We start from the raw sequence: 18,562 nt of genomic DNA on the forward strand, positions 1-18,562 counted from the left end.
TGAATGATTTAAGGAATTCTTCAAGGATACTTTTTGATTACTTGAGGCTTGTGTTTCCAATTTGAGTTCCAAAGTTGATTCTCATTTAGGGTGCAACTCTACATTAGCTGCTGGGGTTCACAATTATCAGCCAAGTCTTGACTCTAGTACCTTCTCCGCCCCCTCCACCCCCTACTCTAAGGCTTGGCAATAATTCCTACCCCACTGAGCTACCCCTGTATCCTCTAAAGAATTTCCCCTTTGAACGTAGTTAGTGTAGAGTAGATTTCTGTTGCTTACAACCAAAAGAAGATGGATTAAAACAGCTGCACTTGAATCCACACAATAAGCTGCCCCTTGCTCCACCTATCCATGGTGTTCCTACCCCGTGCACCTGGGACGCTTGTTCACACAGGAGGAGTGGATGCAAACGTTCTCTCCTGAGACAGGGAACTCACGCAACGTAGTTGATGGCACCGAAGGTGTTGGTCAGCAGTCGCATGTGTTCCACGTGGGCCAGCAGAATGTCTGGGTCCCTCACTTGAACATAATCCAGGAAATTAAATTCTGTCTTGAAGGTTGAGGAAAACTGAACAGCAGCAAACTGGAAAAGGAAGGGACAAAGGACATCTGGTTGATTTCTTCTCATTTGTCCGCTTCAATCACTCCCTTTAAAAAAAATTTATTGATTCAAGAGGCAGAGAGACAGAGACACGGACAGAAAGTGCTCCCATCCACTGGTTCGCTCCTCCCAATGCCCACGATGGCCTTGGCTGGGGCTGGAGCTGGGGGCCAGAAGCTCAGTCCAGGTCTCATACCTGGGAAGCAGGAACCCCCCTACCTGAGCTTCCCAGGGTCTGCACTGGCAGGAGGCTGGGTGTTGGGAGCAGGAGCCAGGAATCAAACTCAGGGACTCTGATGGGGGATGAGGGTGCCTCAAGAGGCTTTTTTTTTTTTTTTGACAGGCAGAGTGGACAGTGAAAGAGCGAGACAGAAAGAAAGGTCTTCCTTTGCCGTTGGTTCACCCTCCAATGGCCGCCGCGGCTGGCGCGCTGCGGCCACACTGCGCTGATCCGATGGCAAGAGCCAGGTGCTTCTCCTGGTCTCCCATGGGGTGCAGGGCCCAAGCACTTGGGCCATCCTCCACTGCACTCCTGGGCCACAGCAGAGAGCTGGCCTGGAAGAGGGGCAACTGGGACAGAATCCGGCGCCCGACCGGGACTAGAACCCGGTGTGCTGGCACCGCAAGGTGGAGGATTAGCCTAGTGAGCCGCGGCGCCGGCCCTCAAGAGGCATCTTAAACACTGGCTACACACCTGGCCCCCAACCTCTCCCTACGATGGAGCTGGGAACGCAGCTCCACATCCCTGCCTCAGATCAGCCTTTACAGCGAGGCAATAGACAAACACAGCAAAGTCATCCAATAAACCTCCGCTTCCTTATGTCGTGCTGTCTTCTGAGCTTCTGTTTTCTGGGTCTTCCTACCTCACAAACGGTGGTGGCTCCTAGTGGCCATATTAGTGCAGGCTGGCCCCCTACCAAACCAGGCACAGCTGTCTTGGCCAAGAATGACCACCCGACTGAGGCTGGGCCACTCACAGTCTCATCCCTGAAAATTTACAACCTGCAGATGCAGGGGTTGACCCAGTGGGAGTTTACGCAAACAAACGGGCCAGCACTGTGGTGCAGTGGGTTAAGTCTCTGCCTGTGATGCTGGCATCCCAAAGGGGTGCTGGTTCAAGTGCCTGCTGCTCCACTTCTGATCCAGCTCCCTGCTAATGCACCTGGGAAAGCAATGGAAGATGGCCCAAGTGCCTGGGCTTCTGCACCCGCGTGGGAGACCCAGATGGAGTTCCTGGTTTCTGCTTTGGGCCTGGCCTTAGCCCCAGCTGCAGTGGCCATTTGGGGAGTGAACCAGCAGATGGAAGATTATCTCTCTCTCTCTCTGCGACTCTACCTCTCAAATAAATAAATAAATAAATATACTTAAAACAAACGCTAAAGAAAAAGCATTCTGGAACTTTCCACCTGAACTTGGGCCCTGTGAGCCAAAGAAGCCCAGAAACCCAGTTCATAGAGACGGCAAGACAGAGACGGGGGAAGCAAAGGCACAAAAAGAAGCTGAAATGAAAACTAAGGAGACTCCCAGAAGCTTTCCCTCCTCCCTGGACCTTGCCCATTTACAGGCACGCGCCAGGTTCTAGAGACACCTCACACTCAGCGTCCTTTCCTGGCTCATCTCAGTTCTCGCCTGCGCCGAGACTCCCGCCCACGCTCACCTGGTAGGAGGAGTTGCCAAGCTTCTTCATCACGTCCTTCATGAACTCCAGAATCTTCTGAAATTCGTTCTGCTGCAAACTGCCCGAGCCATCGAACAGAAACACCAGGTCCACGTTGCCCTTTATGCACTCTGCAGAGGCACACGGAAGGACCTGTGAGAGTTTTCAGGGTCCGGTCCACCCACGGAAAGGCAGCCCCCGGATGGGATTTTACTGCTAAAACTGGGGCCAGTCGGGGTGGGCACTTGGCCTCATGGTTAAGACACCCGCGTCCCTCATCGGAGTGCCTGCACTCGGTTTGCAGCTCTGCTCCCAGTTCACAGCTTCCTGCTGACGTAGACCCTGGGAGGCAGCAGACAGCGGCTCAAGGAGTTGGGTCCCTGCCACCCACATGGGAGACATGAGTGGAATTCCTGGCTCCTGGCTTCAGCCCTCAGCCTCGCCCAGTCCTGGAGTTGCAGGCATTTGAGGAGTGAAGTAGCAGAGGGGAGCTGTCTTGTCCACCTTCTCTCTTTGTGTCTACCTGTTGTCTGCCCGCCCACCACACACACACACACACAGAAAGAAAGGACTGGTCCCTTACCCTGATATCCAGGACGCCCTTGCAACACTGGACCCCTTAGGTCCTGGCGGAAGAGGTAGCACAGGCCACTCAGATAGGTGTTCTGGTCACACGTCCGAGACAGCCCAGGGTCACAAGCCTGCAGAAGTGAAAGCAAAGGGGCTGCAGCTTCCTCTTGTTGTTGTCTCTTGCTCATCATCACCCAGGATGAGAACCCTCCCAGGGCTTGTCCCCTCCTCCACTCCCTGCGCGCAAAGCAAGGTAAGTCTGCCCAACACCGTCCTCTCAGCCACTCCTCTGTTCTACCAACACGCGGGGTCCCTGGCCATGCACCGCCTGCAGGATGAGGTCTCAACTCCTGCGCTTGGCATCCATCGTGCTCACAGTTGGGCCGGTCCTACGTTTCCTCCCATTCCCAAGCACGCATCCGTGTAAGCCACATCCAGCACTCATTATTCCCAGAACAGACAATGCCTTCTCTTTCATCATGACTGTTGTTTTTGCCAACAACAGCTCCTTTATTTTTCTGACAGGGAATACTTTATTCAAAATCCATCAGAGAGGGCTGGCGCTGTGGCGTAGTAGGTTAAGCTTCCCATGCATGTGCTGGCTCCAGTCCTGGCTGCTGCATTCCCTATCCAACTCCCTGCTAATGGCCTGGGAAAGCAGTGGAAGATGGCCAAGTCCTTGAGCCTCTGTACCCACATGGGAGACCCAGAAGAAGCTCCTGGCTCCTGGCTTTGGATCGGCTCAACTCCAGCTATCTGGGGAGTGAACCAGCAGATGGAAGACCTCTCTCTCTGTCTCTCCCTGTCTCTGTAACTCTACCTCTCAAATAAAGAAATGAAATGCATCTTTTAAAACAAAACCTTAAAAACAGAGCAAATTTAAAAAAAAAATGTAGACACTAATTCTTGTTTCACCTGAGTGAGATAACCAGAATTAAGAATTCGAGCAGGGGCCGACACTGTGGCGCAGCAGGTTAAAGCCCTAGCCTGAAGCGCTGGCATCCTATATGGGTGCCGGTTCTAGTCCCGGCTGCTCCTCTTCCAATCCTGCGCTCTGCTATGGCCTGGGAAAGCAGTGGAAGATGGCCCAAGACCCTGGACCCCTGCACCTGCGTGGGAGACCCAGATGGAGTTCCAGGCTCCTGGCTTCAGCCCATCCTGGTTGTGGCCATTGCAGCCATTTGGGGAGTGAACCCGTGGATGGAAGATCTCTCTCTCTCTCTCTCTCCTCCCCCACCCCCATAACTCTGCCTTTAATTAGTAAATTTTATTAAAAAGAAATAAGCCAGTTCACAGCCATTTCTCAATAAACACTGCCTGAGTGAGAGTCCCTCTGAGCCCCCTGTGAGGTCTTCTATCTGTTTCCATTCTTTCCTTTTCTCTCCCTCTTTCTTAGCATCCAGCTTTGCAGGCACTCGCACCACCACCACCACCCAAAATTCTCACCAAAAGGCCTCCGGCTGTGGGGTCTGTCACCAAGGTCATCCCCAAGTACTTGGAGGTGTAGTTGGAACCTGTGGGTGTCAGAAGGCACTCGGGCAATCAGGTGTGTTGCGGCCAGCCTTGAGCCCTCTGAAACCCCAGGGCCCCAGCTCCCTTGGCCAGCTACTCACCGCCCAGGCTGACCGGTAGGCAGTGTCCAGTGCCCGGCAGGCACTCGTAGAGGTTTCCTGTGCTGTTCCCCTCGCCCGGAGCGCCCACGACAACCCTGATGAGAAATCTCCACGGTGAGAAAGAGTTGCCGGGTCTTTGTTCACCCACTGCTGCCTTACTCAAGAGGTTCAGCTCTCCCGCTGCGTGTCCCAGAGCCCTGAGCCCGCTCCCCTTCAAGGGGGGGGCTCCCAGCCCCCGTCTCTTCCCTGCTGAGCCCCAGAGAAGTGAACCCCGTGTGCTAGAATTCCAGGAAGCTGAGGATCCTTTCTGCTGGCATCTAGAAAAATCTAAGACCCAGGGAATGATCGGCCAGAAGGTCACATGAGATGTTCAGTCGGTGTTGATTCAAAAGGCCCCTGTGAGAGGCCGGAGTGTGTGCTAGGAACGGGAGCGGAGGACAGAGATAGCGAGGGACATTCGAGAACAAACAACGTGTCTGGGGGAGGGCAGGGCGTTTGGTGCAGCTATGATGCCGGCTGGGACGCTCACATCCTGTGTGCTGGGTTCTGCCTCCAGATCTGCCTCAGCTTCCAGCTCCCCGCTAATGGCAGCAGGTGGCGGCTCAAGTACTTGGGTCCCTGCCACCCTCTCGGGAGACCTGGGTTGAATTCCAGGCAACTGGCTTCAGTCTCTGGCCACCCTGACTGTTGTGTGGGCATCTGGGGAGTGAACCAACTGATGAGTTCTCTGACTCTGCTTTTCAAGTGAAATAAAATACATAAATCATGTTTTTAAAAGAAAGAGCAATGAGCTTATAGATACATAAAGGATGTTGGAAGTGACGCAGCTCACCCGTTTCCAACCTGCAGGACCCGGTACCCAAAGTGCCTCCCGGCGTGTGGGGTGGAGAAGCTTAGCACGTGGTGCACATCCAAGTTGTAGCTCCAGGCCGGTGCTGAGGGAGGTGAAGGGGCATCAGGCGCTTCAGGGTGCACCTTCCCTTGCGTGCCTCACGAGCCCCCGAGAGGCCCCCACCGGCCCTGTCTCTGCCTCCCATGATGCACTGGATAGTCATGGGTGCTGATGGACCAAGGCTCACGTGTGTGTCCCGAGGCTGCCCACGCCTGGCCCCTAGCTGGACTTCCCCCTTGGAGCTTTGCGCCTGGGGAACAGGAGAATCAGGACTCCCTGCAGCTCAGGCTGGCCCTCCCAGGGTCCCAGGACACCACTTCCCTCTTGGCCTCTCAGCAAAAGGAATGAAGAGAAGGCAGAGAGACTTGCAAGGGAGCGGCAGACCGAAGGGGCCCCCCCAGAGGCATGCGGTGGCCAGATGCCCAGCAGGGACTAGAATGGGGATGTCCCAGGGCAGGGGGCGCCTCCCTCCCCAGCACCCACTGCTCCCCTGTCACGGCCCTCATGCTCAGATCAGCCTCAGGCTTCCCCCACCGAGCCCCTGGGGTTTCAGATGTCCCCCTCTTGTGCCCTCTCTGGCTGCCTGTCACACCCCAGAAGCTCCGCCACTCCCCAGCCAGCCAGGAACCAAGGAACCGGCCTCTCCCGAACCCTTAGATCCCCTCTTCTCCCCCCTCCCCGAGAGGCTGGGCATCACGTGCCCACCCCCAAACCGTCTTTTCTGCCACTGCGTTCCTCTGGGTGCAGCTGCGGGCACCCTGGGATGCCAGGGCAGCTGGCGTGGCTGCACGGGCTCAGACGGAGGGAGTGAGCCCGCCGCGGAGGCAATGTCACCAGCAGGCCAGAACCCAGCACTCTCCTCCCAGCTCTGGGCACTTGTTCACCACCTGCCTTTGCGTCTCCCTTCTCGGTCTCGTCTCCCACCCGCTGCCTAGACTGTGGACTCTGGCTCTCTGGCTCTTTTTGTCCCCTCCCTCCTTCCTTCCCTCATCAAGATCCGCGGGTTGGCTGTAGCTGATCCCACCCTTAGAGGAGCCGCTCCTGTGCCCCAGTTCCACAAAGCCTTGCACTCTCCTTGGTCCCAGACACACGCCCCCTCCCCTCGCCTCCCTCCCCTCGCCTCCTCTCCCTCCCCACCCTTCCCCTCCCTCTCCTCCCCTCTTGCCTACCAAAGAGACAGAGCCCAGACAGCAGCAGCCTCATCACCACCGCCGCGACACAAGAATTCTCCATCTTGCAGGGGCTGGAGGGAGCCGCGGCCCCGGTGGCAGGCTCAGGGGCCCTTGGGGTTTGCCGGCAGCCTAGGCAGGGGAAGGAAGAGGGAAATGACAATGTCCTGGGGCCTCTAGTGTGGCACTTTCCCACAGAAGCGCCAGGCCGGGTGACACTGGGTCGGGGGAGGGGCTGTGCCTTGCCGGGGTTGTGAAACCACAATGGCTCAGAGAGGAAGTCTAAGCAGGTCAGAGACGTTTCCGGTGCCTTCCTGTGACTGCTGCTTCTGCCTCCTCGTCCCCCGCTTCCATCCAGCGCAGCACCTGAAGACAGGGACTTGTCAACCTGCTACCCGGTGATGGAATGCCACGCGGCCGGGACAAAGCAGGGCAGCTGTCTCTTGACCTTTGAACCATGACCCTGCTAAGCTGTTACAGAAAAGGATGAAGGGGCCAGCACTGTGGCGTAGCTGGTAAAGCCGCTGCCTGCAGTGCTGGCATCTCACAGGAGCACTGGTTCAAGTCGCAGCTACTCCACTTCTGACCCAGCTCTCTGCTATGGCCTGGGAAAGCAGTGGAAGATGGCCCAAGTCCTTGGCCCCCTGCACCCACATGGGAGACCTGGAAGAAGCCCCCGGCTCCTGGCTTCAGATCGGCTCAGCTGTGGCAGTTGCCACCATCTGAGGAGTGAACCCGCAGATGGAAGACTGACTTTCTTTCTTTCTCTCTCTCTCTCTCTCTCTCTCTCTCAACTCTGCCTTTCAAATAAATAATAAACCTTAAAAAAAAAAAAAACAGAAAAGGAAAGGATCAAGTTGCAGAATGGAGCATTTAATCATTAATTTTGGTTCCAAACAGCAGCAGCAACAACAACAACAAAAATACAAAGGATAGCAGAAAACACTCCCGGGGCCAGTGCCGTGGCGCACGAGGTTAATCCTCCGCCTGCGGCATCAGCATCCAATATGGGTGCCGGTTCTAGTCCCGGTTGCTCCTCTTCCAGTCCAGCTCTCTGCTGTGGCCTGGAAAAGCAGTAGAAGATGGCCCAGGTGCTTGGGCCCTGCACCCGCATGGGCAACCAGGAAGAAACTCCTGGCTCCTGGCTTCAGATCGGCGCAGCTCTGGCCATTGTGGCCATTTGGGGAGTGAACCAACGGAAGGAAGACCTTTCTCTCTGTCTCTCTCTCTCACTGTCTAACTCTTCCTGTCCAAAAAAAAAAAAAAAAAAAAAAGCCTGGGAAAAGAAAAAAACCTGATACACAGATGCTCAGCAGCCACCCATTCTAACCGCAAACTGGAAATGACCTACACATCATCAACTAATGAAGAGATAAACAAAACTTAGTAATATTATTCACCAACAAAAAAGAAAGGAGTGCTTGTTCATGCTATAATATGGATAAATCTTGGGGCTGGCACTGTGGCATAGCGGGTTAAGCCGCCTCCTGCCATGCCAGCGTCACAAATGGGCACCTGTCCATGTCCCGGCTGCTCCACTTCTGATCCAGCTCTCTGCTCTGGCCTGGGAAAGCAGTAGAAGATGGCCCAAAAGCTTGGGCCCCTGCACCTGCCTGGGAGACCCAGAAGAAGCTCCTGGCTCCTGGCTCCATAGACCAAGTTCCGGCTGTTGTGGCCATCTAGGGAGTGAACCAGCAGGTGGAAGACCTCTCTCTCTCTCTCTCTCTCTCTCTCTCTCTCTCTCTAGCTCTGCCTTTTAAATAAATGAATAAATCTGAAGAAGGAGAAGGGAACACAGGAGAAGGAAGACAATAAAAAGAAAGTAGATTCGTGGCTGCCAGGAGCGGGAGAGCGGGGACTGGAGGATGCCTATTTTGGGTGCAGGTTGCATTTGGGTGATGAAATGTTCTGGATCAGGTAGTGGTGGTGATTTACAACCTCACGGACAGATCCAAAGCCCCTGGGGCAGCCATTGTGGTGCCACGGGCTAAGCCACTGCTTGGGACTCCTGCACCCCATAATGCAGCGCTTAGGGTCAAGCTCCAGTTCTCTGCTCCCTATCTAGCTCCCTGGGGGACATAAGACGGTGGCCGAGTCCCTGCCACCCATGTGGGAAACCAGGGAGACCCAGATGGCGATCCTTGGCGGTCCTGGCCCCTGGCTTCAGCCTGGCCCAGCCCCGCTGTTGCAGGAATTTGGGAATTGAACCAGTGGATGGAAGATCTCTGTCACTCTGCCTTCCAGATAAATACATTTTAAAAAAAAATCCACTAAATTATACACTTTGAAATGGGAAGCTTTGTGGTATATAAGTTATATCCTAATGAAAAATAATAATACATGAAATTATACACATTTTTTAAAATTCTGGGAGTGGTTATGTCTGCAGAATGAGCTGTGTACAATTTCTACCTTGTCTGAATGTTTTTTAAAATGAGGATGCACACTCTACCATTTCAAAAAATATGATCACCATTTTTAAAGATTTATTTATTTTATTAGAAAGGCAGAGTTACAGAGCGAGAGAGGGAGAGCCAGAGACTGATCTTCTGTCCACTGGTTCACTCCCCAAATGGCTGCATGGTCAGGGCTGGGCCAGCTGAAGCCAGGAGCCAGGAGCCTCCCACGTGGGTGCAGGGGCCCAAGGACTTGTGCCAGGCCCCGCTGCTTTCCTAGGCTGTAGCAGAGAGCTAGATCAGGAGTGGCATGGCCAGGACTTGAACCAGTGCCCTTATGGGATGCCCGGTGTCGCAGGTGGTGGCCACTGTGCCACAGCACCAGCCCTCGTCTGGATTTTTTTTTTTTTTTTTTTACAATGAGGATGCACACTTCATCATTCCAAAATATACAATCACCATTTTAAAAACACACAGAGAAATATTAAAAACACAACAGAATAGAGGAACCGTATGTGCTTATGGGAAAGGACAAAGGACTTTCAGATTCTCCCAGAGCCATGAGAAAATCCCGCTCCAGCTGCAAGGTGCAAGGGTCAGGTCCAGCCCCCAGCCCCGCCCCCACCCCTGCCCCACCCCACCCCGCCCTGGCCCCCAGGTTGGGGTCCAGGGAGGCTTTTGCAGGCAGCTGATCTTTCCCAGGCAGAGCCGGGAAGCTACAGCTCGACCAGCCAGCTGTTGCAATTAGATGAGGTCAGATAGTCTTTTTCAGAAATTTCCGTTAAAATCAGATAATACATACTGATTTCTCTGATTTCCTGTAGAGCAATCCTAATTTACATCAAAGCAAATTCTGTTTTGTTCTGAAATTACAAAAAGAATATTATTTCAAGATGTCAATGCTCCAATTCATTTATCTTTAAAGATTTGTTTATTTTATTCAAAAGGCAGAGTTACAGAGATGGAGAGACAGAGCCTGAGATCTGCCAGCCCTGCCCTGCCCCACCCCACCCCACACCACCACCCCCCACACAACACCACCCCACCACATCCCACCACCCCAACCCACACCACCCCACTTTCCCATCCCTTATTTTTTTTTTTTAAGATTTATTTTATTTATTTGAAAGACAGTTACAGAGAGAGGTTCACTCCCCAGATGGCTGCAACGGCTGGAGCTGCTCCGAACCAAAGCCAGGAGCAAGGAGCTTCTTCTGGGGCTCCCATGCAGGTGCAGGGGCCCAAGGACTTGGGCCATCTTCTACTGCTTTCCCAGGCCATAGCAGAGAGCTGGTTCTAGAACCGGTGCCCATATGGGTTGCTGGTGCTTCAGGATTTAACCCACTGTGCCAGCCCCCATCCCTTAAATTTAAGAATCTAAATCCCCCAAATAATCGCCATTAACAACTGAAGCCAAATGTTCTCTATGAAAAAAAATATAATTACCTCTACATGTTAGCCATACAAGGCTGAGTTACTTGGAGGGATTACCTGAGCCTTCCAGCCCAGAAGTAACAGGCCAGGCAGCCCCAGTGTCAAGGGTTCCCTCAGGCTACCTTCAAAATCCTGATGCTTGAGCCAGAGTTTATGCAGACCTAAGTGTGACAGCAGACAGAAAAGGAGTAAAGGAAGAAGCCTGAGAACCTCAGGCTAGTATTGAAAAAACAATAGAAGATAACATTGTAAGGAAACAACAGTCCAGCAGCAGGGATCACAGTGCACCTGTAGCTGCAGGCCCTTCTTAGTTAGGGTGACCGCTGTCTGTGAGGGAGCTGCAGGCAGGACAGCCACGGGCTGTCCATTACACTATGGATGAAACAGGAAGCATCCTTGTAACTGCTGTGTTTCCTCAGTCAGAGTGCGTTTTCCATGGTCCATGAGGTTTTCCCAGGTAGGTGATTTGCATCTCTGGGTGGAGCTTGGGAGCTGATCTCCTGCTTTATCCTAGGGGACTTCAGCAAACGCTCTGAGGCCACCGTGCACCGTGCTATTTCCGTCCATTTGGGCTGCTCTGACAGTCTGAGCCCAGAGCATTTGTGAAGGATAGAACAGGGGAGGTCCAAGTTCAGGTCCCCAGCAGGGACTGATGAGGGCTCTGCCTGTGCCAACTCCCTGCGTCTTCCTCAGGCCACACCTCTATGCCCTACTGTGCTGGGGCTGAAGCTTCAGTGTGAAGTTGGAAGGGAGAGAAGCCTTCAAACCCTAGCATTCTGCCTCTGGCCTCTCCAAGCTCATGTCCTTCCCACAAAATATATTCGTTCCTTCCCCATGTTCTCGAAAGCCCTACCTGCATCCGGCATCAGCTGCAAAATCCAAGTCCAAAGTCTCATCTGAATCCCATCCAAATCAGGCTTTGGTGAGATTCAAGGTGTGAGGCATCCTGGGGCAAATTCGCCCTCTAGCTGGGAGCCTGTGGGGTCCCACAAGTTCCAGGGCACCCCGGTGGGACAGGCGGCGAGAGGCTGCAGTTTCAAAAAGGCGAAATAGGAAAAATGAAAGCGAAACAGGTCCTGACCCAATACAGAATCCAACAAGGTGAGCATTAGATCTTTTTTTAAAAAAAAATTATATATTTATTTGAGAGGTAAAGTTACAGAGAGAGTGAGAGAGAGAGAGAGAGAGAGGTCTTTCATCTGCTCGTTCATTCCCCAAATGGCCACAACGGCCACAGCTGGGCCGATCTGAAGCCAGGAGCCAGGAGCTTCTTCCAGGTTTCTCATGCTGGTGCAGGGACCCAAGAACTAGGGCCATCTTCCACTGCTTTCCCAGGCACATTAGCAGGGCGAGGTTAGAAGTGGAGCAGCCGGGACTCGAACCAGCACCCGTATGGGATCCTGGCACTGCAGGCGGTGGCTTTACCTGCTATGCCACAGTGCTGACCCAGCATTAGATCTTTTTTAAAAAAACATTTATGTATGTATGTGTGTATGTATGTATGTGTGTAGGTATGTATGTGTGTATGCACGTGTGTGTGTGTGTGTATGTATTTGAAAGGCAGAGAGGTACCAAGAGTGGGAGAGTGAGAGATCTTTGATCTGCTGGTTCACTCCCCAAATGTCTACAATAGTCAGGGCTGGGCCAGGCTGAAGTCGGGCACCTGGAACTCCATCTGGATCTCCCATGTGGAAGTCAAGGACCTAAGCACTTAAGCTTTCCCCCTCTGCCTTCCCAGGTGCATTAGCAGGGAGCTGGGTTGGTAAGCAGAGCAGCCAGGACTCAAGCTGGCACTCTGCTAAGGGATGCTCGCGTCTTAAGTGACAGCTTCACCCGCCCGCACCACCACAACACCGGCCCTGCATTATATCTTAAGGTTCTAGAATAGTCTTTGACTCTACAGCCTACCTTCTGGACATACCGAGGTCAGGGTTGAGCCTTGAGGTCCTACTTGGGTACCAGCTGTGTAGCGTTGGTCACAGGTAGGAGCCACACGTCCGACCAAGGCTGCAGTTACGAGCTGTGGTTCTGCCCGCCTGTGTCCCGGGGCAGCCCCGCCCCTCTGCTCCACGGGGCATTGCTCTTGTGGAGTTCCCTTTAATGCCTCGGCTCCACGCTCTAGGGACCCAACACCTGTGGCTGGTTCTCGGCCAGGACATCCTTGGCAAGTTAGGTTGGAGGTAGCCACGCCCCCACAGCTCAGACCACCTGGGCATCCACAGAGCCGGCAGCGCGTGGACGCTACCAGCGTGTCTGGCCTATGCCCTCTGCAGTGGTGGCCTGAGCCACACCTGGGTGCATTTGCTGCTGGGATGAATGGAGCAGAAACTGGAGGCTGCCCTAGGCAGCAAGCCCTGGGGCCCCCCTGATGCCCCGGGCACCTCCCTTGAAGCCATCCTGTCCTCCGGGCCCTGCACTCTGGGCCTGTGATGGCAGTGGCCTGTGAGGAAAGGCCTTCAGCGCCACCCTCACATCATCTCCGTGAATAGCGCCTGCTTCCTGCTGTCTCTACTAACCTCCTCATCAAGCATCCCGGGAAGCAGGTGGAGGCTTTACCGCTATGCCACAGCGCAGGCCCCATCCTCCACTTCAGGGAGCTGGGTCGGAAGCAGAGCAGCCATAGCAGGTGGTGGCTTTACCCGCTATGCACCGCCGCCGCCCAAAGCCTCGTGTCTTCAGACTTTCACCTTGGGGTATAAGCTCCAACATACAAGTTTTGGAAGAAAGCGTACATTTATGTCATAACCATCTGTATTTTTTCTCTCCCTCTGTCTTTGAGAACTGCAAGGCTGAGGGAGCTACCAGGTACCAGGCAGTCTCCAAAATTCTAGAAAGTCAGGGGCTCAAGCAGGAAACAGCAGGTGATTCCCCTGAAGAATGTGTCGGCAAAGATCACGGGCTGGGACCACACGGGGAACTCCTACGCACGCACACGTGCACACACACGCTCGTGCACACTCACACATGGGGAATTCTTGAAGCAGGCTGTGCCCTACACATGCATGCGTGTACACACACATGCATGCATGGCTGCATACACACACACACACACACACACACACGGCTGCGGTCTTCCTTAGAGACACTGGCTGCCTTCATAACTTAGCCCATCAGTTCTTTGCGGACCCAGTCTTCTGAGCTAGCTGTTGCTTGGGTCTGATCTCTGTCGCTTCTTACCGGGGCTGTTTATTGCCCTCATAACTCTCCCTCCCCCGAGTCTCTGTTCCCTGGGGAAAGTTCTACCTTTCAGGTACTGCTAAATGAATGTTGAGAGACCCAAGAATGGCTCTCTTGTTTTTAAGGAGTAGGTGGGCTTTCTTAAGATTTATTTTATTTATTTGAAAGGCAGAGTTACAGTGAGAGGGGGAGAGACACACAGAGTTACAGGGGCAGGGAGCAAGAGAGAGAAAGAGAGAGAGAGAGAGTGTGTACCATCTTCTGGTTCACTCCCCAAGTGGCCACAACAGTCAGGCCTGGGCCAGGCTGAAGTCAGGAGCCTGGAGCTTCATCTGGGACTCCTGCATGGGTGGCAGGAGCCCAAGGACTTGGACCATGTGTCCCTGCTGTCCCAAGTTCATTAGCTGGGAGCTGGATGGGAAGTGGAGCAGCTGGGACTCCAATTGGCCCCTAAGAGGTGCTGTGGCTTAACCTGCTGTGGCTTAACGTGCTGCACCTTAACATTGGCCCTGAGAATGTCTCTTAAAACCTCTGACAAGGGGTGGGCATTTAGCCTAGTGGTTAGGACATCCATTCCCACATTTGAGTACCTGGGTTTGATTCCCAGCTCTAGCTCCAGCTTCCTTTTTTTTTTTTTTTTTTTTTTTTTTTTTTTTTTGACAGGCAGAATGGACAGGGAGAAAGAGAGAGACAGAGGGAAAGGTCTTCCTTTGCCATTGGTTCACCCTCCAATGGCCGTGGCCGGAGCACTGCGCTGATCCGAAGCCAGGAGCCAGGTGCTTCTCCTGGTCTCCCATGGGGTGCAGGGCCCAAGCACTTGGGCCATCCTCCACTGCACTCCCGGGCCACAGCAGAGAGCTGGCCTGGAAGAGGGGCAACTGGGACAGAATCTGGCACCCCCGACCGGGACTAGAACCCGGTGTGCCGTCGCCGCAAGGCGGAGGATTAGCCTAGTGAGCCGTGGCGCCGGCCTTCCAGCTTCCTTTAAAGCCGACTCTGGCGGCAGTGGTGATGGCTCAAGAGCTCAGCGGTTCCGTGTGACCCCTCACCTGCCACACTGCTGGCCTGGTTCCGATCATTCCAGTGCACCTGTCCTCATGATCGCAGTGCAGCCTTGTGGCCCATTCCCTCATCTCTTTCAGGTCTCTGTTCAGTCGTCACCTTGTCCTCAGCCCCCACTGCCTCCTGAACCGCTGTCTCCAGTCCTTACTCTCCCACCTCCTTGATGACCCTCTCTTCCAGACTGTAAACCTCACTGCATGGTTTTATCCATATTTGTTGCTCTTGTTCACTGCTGTTTGCCAAGACTTCAAACAGCATTGGGAGCATAACAGGTGTTCAATAAACCGGCGAGTGTCTGGGACTGCCTTGCCCCGAGGTAAGTGAAGAGGCTCTTTCTGCTAGAGTTCTAGGTTCTTAGAAACAAACACTTCTAAGGGCCGGCTGTGGCGTAGCAGGTAAAAGCCACCACCTGCAATGCCGGCATGCCACATGGGCACCGGTTCAAATCCTGGCTGTTCCACTTCTGATCCAGCTCCCTGCTAGTGCTCCTGGTAAAGCAGTGGAGGATGGCCCAGGTCCTTGGGGCCCTGCATCCATGTGGGAGACCCAGAAGAATCTCTGGGCTTCAGATCAGCCCAGCTCAGGCCGTTGTGGCCATTTGGGGACATACATTAGCAGGGAGCTGGATTGGAAGTGGAGCAGCCGGGACTTGAACTGGCATCCATATCAATGTTGGCACTGCAGGCAGCAGCTTTACCTGCTACGCCACAGCACCGGCCCCTTCCAGGAGCTCTTTCTAAAGGCAGATTTGTTGATGTGTTATTAACATACAAAAAAAATCACCCTCTCAATGAGTGTAGTTTAGGGTAGCCATTGAGGTGCACTGGGTTAAGCCGCCTCTTGGGATGCCACGTTCCATTTCGGAGTGCCTGGGATTGAGTTTCGCCTGTGTTTCTGATCCAGCTTCCTGCTAATGCAACTGGGGGGCAGTAGATGATGGCCCAAGGATTTGGGTTCTTGCCACCAACATGGGAGACCCAGGTGGACTTCCTGGCTCTTGGCTTTGGCCTGATCCAGGGCTAACTGTTGTAGCCATTTGGGGAGTGAACTAGCTGATGGAATCAATCTCTCTCTCTCTCTCTCTCTCTCTCTCCTTCTCTCCCTCTCTCCCTCTCTCTCTCTCTCCCTCTCTCCCTCTCTCTCTCTCTCTCTCCTTCTTTCCCTCTCTCCCTCTCTCCCTGTCACTCTTTCAAATAAACAAAACAAATAAAAGCCTTAAATATCATATTCAAAAATAAAGGTAGTTGTGGAGCAACAGGTTAAGATGTTGCCTGGGGTGCCGGCATCCCTTATGAGCGAATATTCATGTCCTGGCTGCTCTGCTTCCAATCCAGCTCCCTGCTAATGCACCTGGGAAAGCACCAAAAATATGGCCGAAGTGCTTGGACCCCTGTACCCACGTGGGAGACCCGGATGGAGTTCCAGGGTCCTGGCTTCAGCCTGGCCCAGCCTTGGTCATTGCAGCTACTTAGGGTATGAACCAGCAGAGGAGAGATAGCTTTCTCTCTGTCTCTTTCTCTGTCACTCCTTCTCTCTGTAACTCTGCCTTTCAGATAAATAAAATTTATTTTCAAAAAAAATTTTAAAACGTAAAAGTGTTAACTCATGGGTTTTGATAAATGGATACAATTTATCAACCAATGGATTGATCAATACAGAGAATACGCCCACCACCCGGAAATGCTGCTTTTGCCACTTAATGATCATTTCCTCCCACCCACCCCAACTCCCTGGAGACTACTGATTTGTTTTATGTCCCTGCAGTTCTGTTTTTCCAGAATATTCTATAAGTAGAGCAAGATAGCACATCACATTTGTGCTTCACTTCATTGACTTAGTGTAAGATTATTAAAATTCTTCTATGACAGTACAAATCCAGTATTTTTATTTATTTATTTTTAAAATATTTATTTTATTTATTTGAAAGACAGAGTTAAAGAGAGAGGTAGAGACAGACAGAGAGAGAGGTCTTCCATCCGCTGGTTCACTACCCAGATGGCTGCAACAGCTGGAGCTGCGCCGATCCAAAGCCAGGAGCCAGGAGCTTCCTCCAGGTCTCTCATGTGGGTGCAGGGGGCCAAGGACTTGGGCCATCTTCTACTGCTTTCCCAGGCCATATCAGAGAGCTGAATTGGAAGTGGAGCAGCCGGAATTAGAACTGGCACCCATGTAGGATGCTGGCGCTTCAGGCCAGGGCTTTAACCTACTGTGCCACAGCGCCGGCCCAAACCCAGTATTTTTAAATTGCTGAGTCATAGCCACAAGGACCAGAAGTGCCTCATCTGCACCAGCTGATGGCTGTTTGACTTGTTTCCAGCTTTAAGCAACTGTGAATAAAACTACCGTCAATATGTGGGTACAGGGAGAGAGAGAGAGAGAGAGAGAGAGAGAGAGAGAGAGAGAGAGAGATCTTGCATCCACTGCTCACTTGCCAAGTGTCCCCAACAGCCTGGGCTGAACCAGGTGGAAGCCAGGAGCCCAGAACTCCATCCGAGTCTCCCACGTGGCAGGGGCCCAAGTGCTGGGGTCATCATCTAGGGTGTGCTTTAGCAGGAAGCTGGACCGGAAGCAGAGCACCAGGCACTTGAATTGGCACTCTCCTACGGGACGTGGGCTTGGCAAGCAGTGGTTTCAACCTGCTAAGCCGCCATGCCCGCCTCCCAACATCAGATTTAATTTAGAAAAAGAATTCTCTGAGGCACCAAGTGTCTTTCATGCCTGTTCCACCTGCAGGGAGTCTTCAGTTTGCAAGGACTCGGGAGAGCCAGGACACTGGCTTCGGGATGCTCACTTGGTCACCCCTTGTTCATTCAGCTGACAGCTGTCTTGGGAAACTCTGGCTTCGTTCTCTAACTCCCCTCACAACTTTGGTTTTTTTATTTATTTTATTTTACAGATGTATTTATTTATTTGAAAGGCAAAGCAACAGAGAGAGAGTGAGATCTTGCACCTGCAACAGTCAGAGCTGGGCCAAGCTGAAGGCAGGAGCTGGGAATTCAATCCGGGTCCCCCATGTGGGTGGCAGGCACTCAGCTGCTTTAGCCAGGGTGCACATGATCAGAAAATTGGGATGGGGAGTGCAGGCAGGCAGGCCTCAAACCCAGGGACCCTGATACGGAATCTGAGTGTCCCACGTGGCATCTGAACAGCTAAGCCTGCTCCCCAAAAACTTTGATTTCTGTCAAGTTCCTGGGTGCAGCTGAGGTTGCTGGTCCACACTTTGGGAGCGGCTGACTCTTGACACTGAAGCCAGGGAGATCTGTGTTCCTGCCCTAACCCTGATACTTGATGGCTGTTGACAACAAGCAAGTCCAGTATACATTCCAAGTATCGCTTTCTCTATCTGCAAAATGGGAACTGTGTCCGGCTCAAACCTCAGTTCCAGGATTAGAGGACACCATGAAACAGAAGCCCCCAACGGAGCAGGTGCTCAGTAGATGTTTAGTTTCTTATAAAGATTTATTTATTTGAGAGGTGGAGCTACAGAGAGATGTTTGTTGAGTGAATGAGTGTTACTGATTGAAGAACCTTAAAAATCAAACCAAGATGGAGTGACTTAAACTAACACTATTAAAAACAAGAAGTCACCTTTGCCCCAAGTAAAATTAAAGTTTAAAAATTATAGCCCTAAACTTTTTCCCCCAAAGTTAAATTAGGTGCAGCTATAAAAATAAGGGGCCCTATGCTTAGCTAGCTGCGACACTTGTGCCTGGCTGTGCTAAGACCTAACCCAGTTTGTATGCCTCCTAATACTCAGATAACGGTGTGGGAAGCGGGACGCTGCTCTCCCTCCAGGGGAACGAAGGGAGCAAGATGTCGTCCCCCTCAGGGTGAACAAGATGGCGCTGGCAGGGAAAGGAACTGCTAAAGAAGTAAACAACAAAATGGTGACGAGGTGCATGCCTCCCATGTGATCCCGTAGCTGATTGGACAGAAGACGCATGCCTTTCACATGATCAGCTCACGGATTGGACTGCTGTGTGCATGCCTC

At 52.8% G+C, this 18,562-nt stretch overlaps 1 protein-coding gene across 3 annotated transcripts in view; it reads right to left on the reverse strand.

Annotated features, from left to right (window-relative positions):
• ITGAL (integrin subunit alpha L) overlaps nt 1-18,562 on the reverse strand; it is a 68,920-nt gene that overhangs the window by 33,493 nt on the left and 16,865 nt on the right. For all 3 annotated transcript variants that reach the window (XR_016225871.1, XM_017337750.4, XM_089321174.1), the window contains exons 2-8: nt 6,503-6,634; nt 5,274-5,376; nt 4,442-4,536; nt 4,275-4,342; nt 2,842-2,959; nt 2,259-2,389; nt 438-583 (exon numbers count right to left, since the gene is read on the reverse strand). Coding sequence is in view for 2 of the 3 variants with exons in the window: in XM_017337750.4 (XP_017193239.4) it covers nt 438-583; nt 2,259-2,389; nt 2,842-2,959; nt 4,275-4,342; nt 4,442-4,536; nt 5,274-5,376; nt 6,503-6,634 (793 nt within the window). In the remaining variant the exon portion in view is untranslated. The remainder of the gene's footprint in view (nt 1-437; nt 584-2,258; nt 2,390-2,841; nt 2,960-4,274; nt 4,343-4,441; nt 4,537-5,273; nt 5,377-6,502; nt 6,635-18,562) is intronic.

The sequence above is a fragment of the Oryctolagus cuniculus genome, chromosome 19 (assembly GCF_051225735.1).
Source record: "Oryctolagus cuniculus isolate XC-2025 breed Fujian yellow rabbit chromosome 19, ASM5122573v1, whole genome shotgun sequence".
NCBI classification, from domain to species: domain Eukaryota; kingdom Metazoa; phylum Chordata; class Mammalia; order Lagomorpha; family Leporidae; genus Oryctolagus; species Oryctolagus cuniculus.